Raw genomic sequence first — 13,855 nt, forward strand, 5'->3', positions numbered from 1 at the left:
TAATTTCTTTACATTTTGTAGTATTAAAAGCAGCAACAACTTACTTTTCCTTGTGCTTCTTTTAGCTGTTTTTCTGCTGTTGCCTGCTTGACATTTGCTTCTCTCACCATCTTATGAGCTTCCTGAAAAAGTTAACATCTCAAATTTTGGAAACAAAGTATTTAGCATTTGTTTTCAAAAATCTTTCAACATGTGTCTATGATTGAGGCAAAGCTACACTAACAAAATTTTGCCTAAAATTAAGTATCCAGCATAAACTGCTGAAATAGCAGTTGTCATCAGCCAGACCAACTATTAGGAATAAGGAATAGGTACCTTCTTTTAGTATCTATTACCACTGAGGCAGCCAAGTTGAGTTTGATCATTCTGATCAGTGCCTGTGTAAGGACTGCAAATGTGATGAAGGAAAACACATGACCCACATGTCAAATCCAACTTCTTTGCAGTTAGGTTTTTATAATTTGATACACACACACACACACACACACACACACACTATTCATTCATATTACTACTCACAGCAAAGACATACAGAAGGGACAAGTAAAAATATTAACACATCAATAATGTTGCAGTTTATAGGAATAACAGTTGAGAAACCTTAGAGCTTCCAATAAAAATATTCACAAAATGATATTAAATGACAATTTTGTGCAGAGCAATCTAAAAAGGCAAATCAGAGTTAACCCTTTAATAAGATCTTAACTTTTTAGTACCACAAATATGAAACTCTAGGTATTTAATTCCCCTTTATTCACATATCATTTATTCATCAAACACTTATTCATGACACCTCTTCATGAAGTACTGTTCCAAGTGCTGATAAATACACTGGGAAAAGAGACAAGGTCCCTGCTCTTAAGGAGCTTACATTCTGATTACATTCTAATAATCAAATAAAATATCTGAGTACAAATTCTGGATTTTATTCTAAATCCACTATGAAGCCTTATGGTTTTTTTTTTTTTTTTTAATTTTATAGCTACTTTATTTATTTATTTATTTATTTTTGGCTGTGTTGGGTCTTCGGTTCGTGCGAGGGCTTTCTCTGGTTACGGCAAGTGGGGGCCACTCTTCATCGCGGTGCGGGGACCGCTCTTCATCGCGGTGCGCGGGCCTTTCACTATCGCGGCCCCTCCCGTTGCGGGGCACAGGCTCCAGACGCGCAGGCTCAGTAGTTGTGGCTCACGGGCCCAGCCGCCCCGCGGCATGTGGGATCTTCCCAGACCAGGGCTCGAACCCGTGTCCCCTGCACTAGCAGGCAGATTCTCAACCACTGCGCCACCAGGGAAGCCCAGCCTTATGGTTTTTTAAGGAAGAGAGTGACATGATCTTACTTGTACTTTAAAAAGCTTACTCTCCTGTATGGAATAATCCCTATAAAGAATAAGAATAGATTGGAACAGTATACAGGGTGCTCAAGATAATCCCCCAGGATGTAAGAACATGTATTTTAGAACTTCAGTTTACAGTTCATGAGAAGGAAGGAAGTGAGGGAAGGAGGAAGGAAGGAAGGAAATCAGCTTCAAAGACATTTAATCATTTGACAACAGAACCCTCACTAGGTCTGTTGATTGTTCAGGGGAGAGTAGAAGTTCTCCACACCAGAATTCCACGGTGGCACTCCCATTTGTCCATTTGCTCTTAGAGTACTGTAATGAACTGCAGCTTGTACGTGCCCAAGAATGTGAGTTTACAGATTATATTATTTTAAATAAGAGAAGCTTTACTATCAATGCTTTATAATGAGATTAACTGTGAGAATATGCCATGCACAATTATGCTGGTTATCTTGTGTCAAAGTCTGTAAGAGCTATCAAATTTAATAATGAGGTAAGCATTTTTCTTTTAAAAATAACAAATGTTTCAGCTGTGCTAGATTTTTCTGTGATGTCGCTATCAATAAAATACTACTTGACAGGTAGTTTCAAAATAATAAACATATCTATCTGACCCACCAAGATAAGTGACATTTAAACTATGAATGCAGAAGTAAAACTCTTGCTAAGGAGAGAATATTTGTTTAAATGTTTGGAAATGGACTCTGGTTTCATAAATAGCGGACTATGCAACTTGCAACAAACTTCCTACAGAGAACAATTTTTAAAAGCGGGACATTTTTTAAAAATTTCTTTGAAGACATTAGACAGCTAACAAAATAGTGAAGAATCAGGGGACCAAGATGCAGGAGAACAGGTAAACCCAGGAAAGTGAGCTGGGATTTGGGGTGACTTGTCCCCTAGAGATATAAGGGATACACTGAAAAGGTATAACATACATGTTATTGGAGTCCAAAAAGGAAAGAGAAAAGAGCTAGAATGAGGCAGGAGCAGTATCTAAAATGATAATTCATAGGTTTTAGCAAATTGACAAAAGACATCAAAGGATATATTCAAAAATGTTTGAAAACTTTTCTATCACTCTGTCATTCTGAAACTGAAAAATGATATAAGTATCATCTATATGAGAAGTCAGCAAACTTTCTAGAAAGGCCAGATAGTAAGTAGTTTGAGCTTTGTAAGCCATATGGTCTCTATTGTAACTACTCAACTCTGCTGCTGCAGTGTGAAAGCAGCCATAGACAGTAAAACAATGAGTGTGGCCATTCCAATAAAAATTCATAGGCACTGAAGAGCTTCATATAGTTTTCATATGTCACAAAATATTCCTCTTTTGATTTTTTTCCCCCACCTCTTACCATTTGGAAATGTAAAAACCAATCTTGTCTCATTAGGCTGTACAAAAGTATATATAGGCCAGTTTTGCCCTGCAGGCTGTAGGTTGCAGACCTCTGATCTATACAAATATTCATGTCTGTATACTTACAAACTTTGAAAACAGAATTTTTTTCCTATCTGGTTAGCAGTGATTCAAATGAAGGGGATTTTCTTCTTTTTTTTAAAAAAAGTGTTTATTCAACATCTTCTGATTAATTTGCAAAAACAATTTGCTGGTATTAGAGAAGACAAAAATTCACTAGAGAATGTTCTGGAAAAGCCTTCACATAACTGGCAATGGGACTGAAAATTCAGTATAATGACTTATTACAGGAAAAGAAGTACTTGTTCCTTTTGGATCAGTATATATCTGTGAGTCAGCAGCAGCATTACATCTAAATTTTAAAAATGGAATTTAGACCAGACCTTCATCTGGATCATAAATTTAAAACAAGATTTCAAAAACAAGGTAACATATTCAATCACGCTGCTCTCACTAAATAAATATACACACACACAATATGTTTTAGTGAGAATAAAATACTTTTGTACTATTATAAAAAATCTAAGCATTTTTGTTATCTCACTCTTTTTAAAACTTTTGTGTTTTATACTGTATGTAACACATTATATGTGTGTTAGTGTATGTGCATAATTTGTGAGTAAGTACATATGCTCTTAGAGCAGTGTCTAGTACATAGGAAACTCTCAATAAATAGTAGGTATCTTTATCATAATGAAGGTCCATGCTCAAATTTGTCTCTGTGGCTTGAGACAAATGGAAGTTCCATTTATGACTTGCATAGCACTTAAAGCAAGATCAAGGTCATGAATTTGAGTCCCAACTTTGCTCCTTACTCTAATTATGCCTCATTTTCTTCACAGACAAAATAACAATTTATACTATATGTGCCATATAGCATTGTTGAGAGAAAACTAAGCATATCACAGACATTTATTAAAACTGGCTGAAAAAATATAAAAACATCTTAAGACTACATATCTTTTTTTTCCATGTTAAATGTAGACTACTTTGTAAAGCATTCTTTCAAACGACTTCATTTTATATTTTACATTATCTCAAAATCTAAAATACTAGAAGAAAAAAATATATATATACATATATACACACACACATATATATAACTTTAGAGTCTTGTATTTGATACATTTAAGACTCAAGTTTGCTAAATACAAAGTATAATTATATTCAAGATTATTCATCATTCATAATAAATTCCTAATCTGAGTTTACAAGTTTACCAAAATTGTACAAATCGAGTTTATTCAAAAAAATCTTTAATTCTTAAAAAAACTACACACACATATGCATAAAATGTAGGCAAAAAACATCTTTTCATAAGACAATGGTAAACTGAAATCATGAAGGCACAACTGAGACCACAGAAAAACTTTTTGCCCTTTTTTTCTAAATTCATATTGGTTTGAATACAACTTTCTTCATTACTGAAATCATCTTTAATCAGTGTAGTTTCTTTCCCAGAAAGTACACACAGTTAAGGCTATTAGCCATTGTTAGGTTGGGGATAAGTCAGGGATCTCAAAACTATGTTTTTTAGATAACTTTTTCATTCACTGCATGAACTGCATTTCTGGTACTTCACATCCTACTATAGAGAGGGAAAAGTTTGTTTGTTCTCCCCCTACTTCATCTAACAAAATGCACATGTAAGTGCAGATGGATGGAAATAAGCAGGGCTAAAATTAAGGGCAGGCAGATAGGAAATCAAAATTAACATAAGTAGCATAATATATTTGTTTGCTTATCTACTATCCATATATTATAAAAATTTCTTCTAACCAGACATTACTGGAAGAAAAGTCTTATGTTTCTGAGTCCTTCTACATATAAAAATGTAACAAGTTACACAGCTCCTGTTCCAGATCTTTAACTTCCCACTACCTCTATGCTTAAATTTATCTTCCTCTCATCTCTGATAACTAGCTAACTAAACAAGAAAATAAGTTAGTTTTTACACGTCCATGAAAGCAAATGACCCCAGAAAAGACAAGGGAGAGGGCAAAGGGTTGTGGAGCAGAGGGGGCATGGAAAGCCCACATGTCTGAAAATATCTTCTGCAATATTACTTGTAATGATAGAAACTGTGGAATGTACACTTGATAGATTATGATTATCATTACATTCACTACGTAGTAACATGAAAAGATGTTATTTAAAGTACAAAATATATTAGGATTACAACTAGGTAAGCAAATATATAGCTAAAACTAAAAAAGATTCTGCATATACAAAAATAACAAAAGGTAAAGAAATTTTTCCTCCAAAATCTTTTTTTACATTAAAATTTTTAAGAACAAATTTTTAGGGAAAAAAAGAAAATACTGGTAAAGTGATAATGACACTAGTCATTCTAGTAACACATCAATGTTTTTAATAAGGAACTTCTGAAGGCTAAAGGTCTTATAACCTAAAGGTAGTGGTTCTTAACCAAGGAAATAATACCCTCTCCCCATCCTCCACAAGGATATTTAAAAGTTGTCAAAATGATGAGGGAGTATTACTAGAATTTGGGTCAAGTGTGATGGTTAACTTTGTGTGTCCAACTTGACTGGGCCACAGGTGTCCACATATTTTAGTCAAACATTCTGGATGTTTCTGTGAAGATGCTTCTGGATGAGACTAACATCTGAATTGGTAAACTGAGTAAAGCAGACTGCCCTCCATAACGTGGGTGAGGCTCATCCAATCAGCTGAAGGTCGGTTAGAACAAAAAGGCTCATCCCCAAAGAGTAAGAAAATTCTTCCTGCCTTCAGACTCCAATTGAAACATTAGCTCTTCCTTGGTCTCAAGTCTGTCAGCCTTTGGACTGGAAACTAGAACTACACAAGTAGCTCTCCTGGTTCTCTGGCCTTTGGACTCAAGACTGGAACTACACCATCATCTCTCCTGGGTCTCCAGCCTACCAATTCATCCTCCAGATTTTGGGACTTGCCAACCTCCATAACTGCATGAGTCAATTCCTTACATAAGTCTCTTTCTACATACATGTAAATGTATATATACACACATCCTATTGGTTCTGTTTCTTGGAAAACCCTAATACACCAAGGATTCTAAATGTCCAACAATGTCAATGGCCCCCCCTACTGAGAAACACTGCTTGAACTGGGTAGGAATTTTGATCCTGTGGCAGGCTGGAAATAAAGATGTATGCCTTCTAACCTTCCTCAAATCATCCCCTATCAGAAGACTACCTCAAGGGTTTGCCATCTTTGTTATGGAATCATATAAAGATACTCTAAAGCAGCCCCTAAATAGTTGGTAAAATCAAAATTAAAATTTACCTCCTTCCTTTCCACATACACATTTTTAAACCACCTGATTCTGGTAACCCATAGTGTTTTTTTCTTTTCATATCATTTTAAGTTGTAGACTTTACATTTCTTAAAGATTTTATCTTTTTAGAGGACTTATAAATATGCATGAAGCTAAGCATATCTTTTTCAAGATTCCCTCATAAAACAATTCTATCAATATATAAAAACCATGACGTTGCTCTTGGCCAAGATGTAAACAGACCAACCTCAAATAGACTAGCTGTGAGTTCCTCCAATTCCTGTCCAAGTTGATCTCGTACTTTAGAAAGCCTCTCACACTCTTCATCTTTTAACTTCAGTTCCTATGAGAAATTGATCATTTTATTTTTTATTTCCAAAGTTCAAAGTTAGATTCAGCAGACTATACAATTTTTACTAATAAAATCACAAAATATTAATACTGCCCCCTCCTACAACATTCGCACTTTAAGTGTTTATTTAGCACTTGCTATGTGGAAACAATCAGGCATATCTAAAATTACAAATAATTCTAATTCACATATTAAATTTTCATGTTTTTTCATAAAATATCCAAAGATTAAGTATAATTATTCATTACATGTGAAAATAAGCAATTAAATAACTTCATTCTTTTTTCCTTAACTTTTCTCTGAACATATTTATTTCTATCAACCAAGGAATTTCTTCAATTATGCTGATTCATTTCAATAAATGTTCAGTGAAGTTTTTTCATGTTTACTTTAAAAATTGTTTACCTATAATTTCATGTACCATACTGCAATTGGTCTAAAATTTCCATTAGGGGACTATACCCATTTAACACTGCAACCAGAGGCAAACAGTGTATATTACATTTAAAATTAAGAAGAATATTAATGACAAAAATCCTACATTTATACGTTAACTCCTCAATAGGTCATAAATAGATGCTAAAAATTCCTTTATTAAGATGTTAAATATGCAATTTTATGTTACCCTAAATTTATCTTTCAAACTTAGAGATTAAAAAAAAAAATCCAAACTCCCTATGTATCAGCCACAAATACAGTCGTGCTGTAATTGTGGTGGCAGCATAGTTTTTGAATCCCCCGACAATTCCTGACAACCAAGTATTCCAACTGGGATACCAGAAGAACCAAATGACTACATCTTCAACAAAACCAGGTAAAAGAAAATCCCCACATATCTTAGACCATGAGAAAATGTGGCTACACTGCCCAGACCACAGGATCAGTCACTGTGTGGAAGGGAGCAGCTGTGTGGAAGGGACTACAGAGATACTCTATAAAGCCTCAGAACCCAAAAATCATTACAAATGCCCCAGAAGCAGAGGACTATACCCTTGGTAAAAACGGGAGGAAAAAAGTGTGAGAACAAATGGAGAAAAAGGGAAAGGTTTTCACAGGCTCCAAGTTGCAGATGAGTGCAAAAATCACACGCAGTACAGAGGCAGCAAACAGTACAGTGAAGCTCTAAACACTCAGGAATCTCAAAGCATCCAGCAAAGAGACCTTTCCAGAAGGACAGAGCCCCACCATAAGGGGAGAACTCTTGGAATATAAAACCAAATTGCAGGACAGGAATAATGGAGATAGCGAGAGAGAAGGTTCAGATATTAAAGGAGGAAGGAGTGGCAAGGTTCCAAAGGAAACAGATCACTGGAAGTATTATTAGAAAAAAAAATATCTTAGGATGTAATGCTAAGCACAGAGACACTAGGCTGATGGAGAAAACCTTCTTTCACTTTCGTGGGTTTTCTTGTTATTAATTAGTGCCCTTTCTTTTCAGCTTAAAGAAGTCCTTTTACATTTCTTGTAAGGCTGGTATAATGGTGAACTCCTTTAGCTTTTACTTGTCTGGAAACCTCTTGATCTCTCCTTCAATTGTGAATGATAATCTTGCTGGGTAGAGTATTCTTGGATGAAAGTTTTTTCCTTTCAGCACTTGGAATGTATCATGCCAGTCCCTTCTGGCCTGCAAAGTTTCTGCTGAAAAATCTGCTGATAGTCTTTTGGGAGTTCCCTTGTATGTAACAAGCTGGTTTTCACTTGCTGATTCTGATATTCTCTTTATCTTTAACTTCTGACATTTTGATTATGTCTTGGTGTCTCTTTGAGTTCTTTTTTGGAACTCTCTGTGTTTCCTGGACCTGGATACCTGTTTCCTTCCCCAGATTGAGGAAGTTTTCAGCCATTATTTCTTCAAAAAATTCTCTGCCCCCTCCTGTCTCCCTTCTCTTCTGGGACCCCTATAAAGTGAATGTTGTTCCACTTGATAGTGTTCCATAGGCCCCTTAAGCTACCTTCACTTTTTTTCAATCTTTTTTCTTTTTGCTACTCTATTTGGCTGAGTTCTACTGCCCTCTCTTCCAGATCACTGACGCTTTCTTCTTCTTCATCATCTATCCTCTTGTTGAACCCCTCTAGTGTATTTTTCAGTTCTACTATTAGATTCTTTGGCTCTGTGACCTGTTTGGTACTTTCTTATATTTTCTATCTCTCTGTTTAAGTTCCCACTATGTTCATCCATTCTTCTCCCAGGTTTGGTGAGACCATTATTTTGAACTCTTTATCAGGTAAATTACTTTTCTGTTTCATTAAGGTTATTTTCTGTGGTTTTACCTTGTTCTTTCATTTGGAATATATTTCTCTGTTTCCTAATTTTGACTCTCTGTGTTTGTTTCCATGTATTATGCAAAATAGCTCCCTTTCCCAGTCTTGGAGGAGTGGCCTCATTTAAAAAATGAACTTTATTGTTCAAGTCCTAGCTCTTGGTTGCCTCTTGAACCTTTGTGACTATCTAGGCAGCCTGATTTATTCTTGACAGGTCCCAGTTGTGAGGGTTTGCCAAGACCTGTCAGTGTTCCAAAGGGCGAGACCTTAATCAGCATCTAGTTTCAAGCTGATGAGAAGCCAGAACCTTAGGCAGCAGATTTTACAGTATGAAAATATATAGTCCCACAGGACCACAATTGAAAAACTCGCCAGCCTCCAGACCAGGTGATCTTGAGGTGTCCCCTTGGCAACAGTTGCAAAAATCAGGGCTCCAGACAAGTGCTCAAGCTCCTTTCTGGGAGGTACCTGCGAGCTGTAGCAAGGCCAAGGGAGACAGCAAAGATGGCATCCCCTGGCCTACATTCCCTGAGAACATGCCATGCCCTTTAGAACGGGCTGAAGCTCCAGGACAAGTAAATAGGATTTTTCACAGGAAGACTGGGAGTGTGTTTCAGTCAGCTATCTATGCCATACCCTGGGGATGGTAGTCTGCCAAGAACTGTCTCTCCAACTGTTTCAGTCCCGTGGGGCCCCAAAAACACAAGCCCCCCTCTGGCCTCTAGAGCCAGGCATTCAAGGCTCTGTGTGGACGGTGTGCACCCACTGGCTTTAGCAGGGCTGCAGGAGAGCAAGGGGCTGGCATGTGCCCACTGGCTTTCCTGAGGCTGTGGGAGAGCACAGGGATGCAGAACACTAGCAAGGTAGAGGGAGGGTGCAAAAATGGCACCTGCCAGTGCTTGCAAGATAGAGAATGCAAAAACAGAGCCTGCCAGCACTTCCATCCCCAGAGAGAGTCCCAATAAGCCCCTCCCGCTCTGGAGGAGGCTTTAAGATTAGCAGATGAATCTCCTCACTTATGGTCTAGGCACTTTTCAAACTGCTGCTTTTGTGCTGGGTCCCAGGGTAAGAGAGTCTGCGTGTGAGCCTTTAAGAGTGAAATCTCAGTTCCCTACAGCCTTTTGGGTCTCCTGGACATAAGCCACATTGGTTTTTAAAGCCAAACATTTTGGGGGCTCATCTCTCGAGTGCACGTCCCAAGGATTAAGGTGCCTGATGTGGGGCACAAAGCCCTTGCTTCTCAGGGAGAAGCTCTGTGTTTGTGAGATCCCTCCTGATTGTGGGTCAGCTGCACCAGGGGTGGGATTTCTGATGAGACTGCATGTCTGCCTCTCCTACCTGTCTCTATGTGGCCTTTTTATCCTTTGTGTGGAGAAGCTGTTCAACTAGTTCTTTTTCAGAGGGAATTATTCCATATGTGGCTGTAGATTTGGTGTGTCCATGGGTGGAGGTGGGTTCAGGATCTTCCAACACCATCATCTTGAACCACCTTCTCAAGAAAACCTTGAACAAGGCTTACCTCTGAGAGACAGAAGTGGCTACACAGATACACCAACAACAACAGAAGGGAAAGCCCTGGAACATGAGACTGAGAGAGCTATCCTGGTTTATCCTACTCCTTCACAGGAACCTCTTCCTAAGAATCCTGGGAAATCCAATTCATTTAAACATGAAAAACAAACAAACAGAAGATATGTGAAGTTACCATAATAAAAAAGTTAAACATAAGCCAACTATTGATACAAGGGAAAGAAAATCAGATAGGTATCAAATTTCAACAGCATTTTATGCTAGAAAACAACGGAATCACATTTTTAAGATACTCAAGGGAAAAAAATGTGAGTTGAGGATTTTATATCCAGCCAAAGTATCCTTCAAATGTCAGACCAGAGACAGAAAATTATAAAACTGTAAAACTTTAGAAAATATATCCCCCATGAGCCTGCCTGAGTTATCAAGTAGCACATGAGTTTCATGTAATCAAGAAAAAAACTGGAGAAGCTTTAACATTAAGAACTGGGGGTGAGAAGCAAATGTATTTAATTGTAGAACTACAACTAAAAGACAGGATTACACAAGAATGAAAAGACAAGCCACAGACTGGGAGAAAATATTTGCAGAAGACATCTGATAAAGGACTGTTAACCAAAATAGACAAAGAATTCTTAAAACTCAACAGTAAGAAAACAATCTGATTAAAAAATGTGCAAAAGATCTGAACAGACACCTCACCAAAGATATACAAATGGCAAATAAGCATATGAAAAGACGTTCCATATTACATGTCATCAGGGAAATGCAAACTACAACAACGAGATACCACCATACTCCTATTAGAATGGCCAAAAACCAAAACACTGAGAACAGTATATACTGACAAGGATGGAGAGCAACACGAATTCTCATGCATTGCTGGTAGGAATACAAAATGGTACAGCCACTTTGGAAGACAGCTTGCAATTGTTTACAAAACCAAACATACTCTTACCACACGATCCAGCAATCATACACCTTGGTATTTACCCAAAGGATATGAAAACTTGTATCTACACAACAGCCTGCACATAGATGTTTACACATTCATAACTGCCAAAACTTGGAAGCAACTAAATATCCTTCAGTAAGTAAATGACTAATTAAACTTTTGTACATCCAAATAACGAACCATTACTCAGCATTAAGTGGAAATGAGCTATCATGCCATGAAAAGACATGGAGGAAAATAAATGCATGACTAAATAAAAGAATTCAATCTGAAAAGGCTACATACTGTATGACTCCAACTACATGACATTCTGAAAAAGGGAAAACTATGGAGATGGTAAAAAGATCAGTGGGCGGACAGGGACTGAGGGGCAGGGAGGGATGAATAGGTAGAGCATAGAGGATTTTCAGGACAGTGAAACTGTTCCATATGATACTATAATGATAGATACACATTATTATATTTTTGTCAAAATCCACAGAATGTACAACACCAAGAGTGAACCCTAATGTAAACACTAAAGTAAATGGGGGATAATAACATGTCAATATAGGTTCACCAACAGTAACAACTGTACCATTCTGGGGTGAGATGTTGATAGTGGGAGTGGCTATGCATATGTGGGGAAAGGGGATATATAGCAACTCTGTACTTTCCTCTCAATTTCTGCTATGAGCTTAAAATTGCTCTAAAAAAAGTCTGTTTTTTTAAATGGGGATAAAGTTGAGAAAACAGTTACATAAATGTTATAAGTTTTAGAAACGTAAAAATAACACACACAAAAAAACACAACAAAAAAACCCCAACAAAATAGGAGAAAGGTGAAACTAAATTCACTAACTTCTTAAATATAAACTGGGAATAAAGGGATATAACTTGAGGCTCACAAATCAATTAGTATAAACCTAAACATATTTAACACCATAGAGATTAACATTAAGATAATACCTGTAACTAAAATTAAATGATAGAGGAGAAGGAAAGAAATAGTTACTAGATAATTTTACGGTATTGCTTATAGTAGGGAACAAAGTCAGTACCTAAAGAAAGGCTAAGAGAAATTCTTTGATTAAAGGTAACAACTAGGATGGAAATCAAACCTTCCAAAATACCAAATAGGAAAAAAAGGAAGATTGCACAAAGAAAACAGAGCACAGAGTGAAAAGAATTGTATTCCTAGAGTAGACATTTGAAAGCTATGTGACAGAAACAAGCCCCAATGCAGAATACTTATCAATAAATACAAATGTGTGTAACTCACTTATTAAAAGAAAATGATTTTCAGATCGGCTAAAAAAGCAAAATCCATCTCTATTCTCTATACAAGAGACACACCTAAAACTAAGTGATTCAGACAGATTAAAAATAAAAGGATGGATAGAAGTGCACTAAAAAATATAATACAAATAAAAACAAAACAGAGACCTCAATATTGGTATCAGACTAGGCAGGGCAAAAGTCATTAAAGTAGATAAAGGAAACTTCATAATGCTAAAGACTACAACGCAAAATGGAATACTCTCAAATACAAAATACAAAAGTAGACCTAAATAAATAGGAAGAAAGACATATTATGTTCTTGAATAGAAAGTCATCATAAAGATGCCAATTCTCCCTGAGTTAATTTATAACTCTGTAAATGCATACGTTTAATTCCAGATCCTTCTGAACTCTAAAATTTCACAATGTTATAATTATATATGAAAACTAAGTCAATTCATTCAACATTTCCTACTATGTAGGTACTACAGTAATCCCTCAGGATACAAAACCAAGTAAGATACTGTCCCCTTGAGAAGCTTCCAATCCTCAGAGCAATACATATATCATTCACAAAGGCAAATTCTTGAATCATTCCCTACCATTTACCAAAGTAAACCTCACCCTGATACTAAAGACCCTCTACAATATGTGCTCAGTTTCCCTTTTCAGAGTTATTACCTTTGATCCATACTCTAAAACTAGAGTTAAACTGGTCTGATTCATTCCTGTTTCATTCCCCAATTTGATCTCATCCACCTGGACTGGGCATAAATCTCTGACTCTTTATCTTTATGCTTCTAGGTCTAAATCAATCTACCCATATGAACTCAAATTTGTATTTCATGGGAATACTTTTTAGAATGCCATTTGTACTTTTCATTATCAGTACCTTATACTGTAAAATAGCTATTCGAAATTCACTCCTTCGACAAACATTAATTTTGTGCTAACAATGCATCAGGCATTCATCTAGGTGCTGGCAAGAGAAAAGGAATGAAGCCCAGTCCATGCTTTTCACAAAGCCATAGCCTACTGAGGGCAGCAAAATCTTTAAACAGATTCACAAGGAAAACTGATAAGGGCTATCGTAGTGATGTGCACATATTAGAAAAAGTAGGAGCCTGCCAAATGTAAAGACTAAAACAGTGTATTCCACAGTGGCTAAAGATGGGGAGGGGTGAATGCCACAGTTAGATAATGTCAGAAAGTTAGGTTTATGGTGAGTCCTGAAAAGCCTTGGCTAAGAAAGTGGAACTTACTACAAAGAAAAGGGGAAATCATCCCAAAGGCAATGGGAAGTCACTGAAGGATTTTAAACAGGACAGTGACAATCAGACTGCAATTCAAAACAGTACCTTGAACAGTGTGGCTAGGTTAAAAAAAAGACTGGAGACAGGGAAAGCAGTTGATTACTGAAGTATTTCAGGCAAGAGACACAGACTTAAGAGTAGTAGTA

The 13,855-nt window shown here is 36.7% G+C and overlaps 1 protein-coding gene across 4 annotated transcripts in view; it reads right to left on the reverse strand.

Annotated features, from left to right (window-relative positions):
* RAB3IP (RAB3A interacting protein) overlaps positions 1-13,855 on the reverse strand; it is a 48,972-nt gene that overhangs the window by 15,939 nt on the left and 19,178 nt on the right. For 3 of the 4 annotated variants that reach the window (XM_057557269.1, XM_057557270.1, XM_007195027.3), the window contains exons 4-5: positions 6,285-6,380; positions 45-122 (exon numbers count right to left, since the gene is read on the reverse strand). In XM_057557269.1, coding sequence (XP_057413252.1) covers positions 45-122; positions 6,285-6,380 — 174 coding nt within the window. Of the gene's footprint in view, positions 1-44; positions 123-6,284; positions 6,381-13,855 lie in introns of those variants that run through there. The other variant, XM_057557271.1, reaches the window with a different exon arrangement.

The sequence above is a fragment of the Balaenoptera acutorostrata genome, chromosome 11 (assembly GCF_949987535.1).
Source record: "Balaenoptera acutorostrata chromosome 11, mBalAcu1.1, whole genome shotgun sequence".
In the NCBI taxonomy this organism is placed as follows: domain Eukaryota; kingdom Metazoa; phylum Chordata; class Mammalia; order Artiodactyla; family Balaenopteridae; genus Balaenoptera; species Balaenoptera acutorostrata.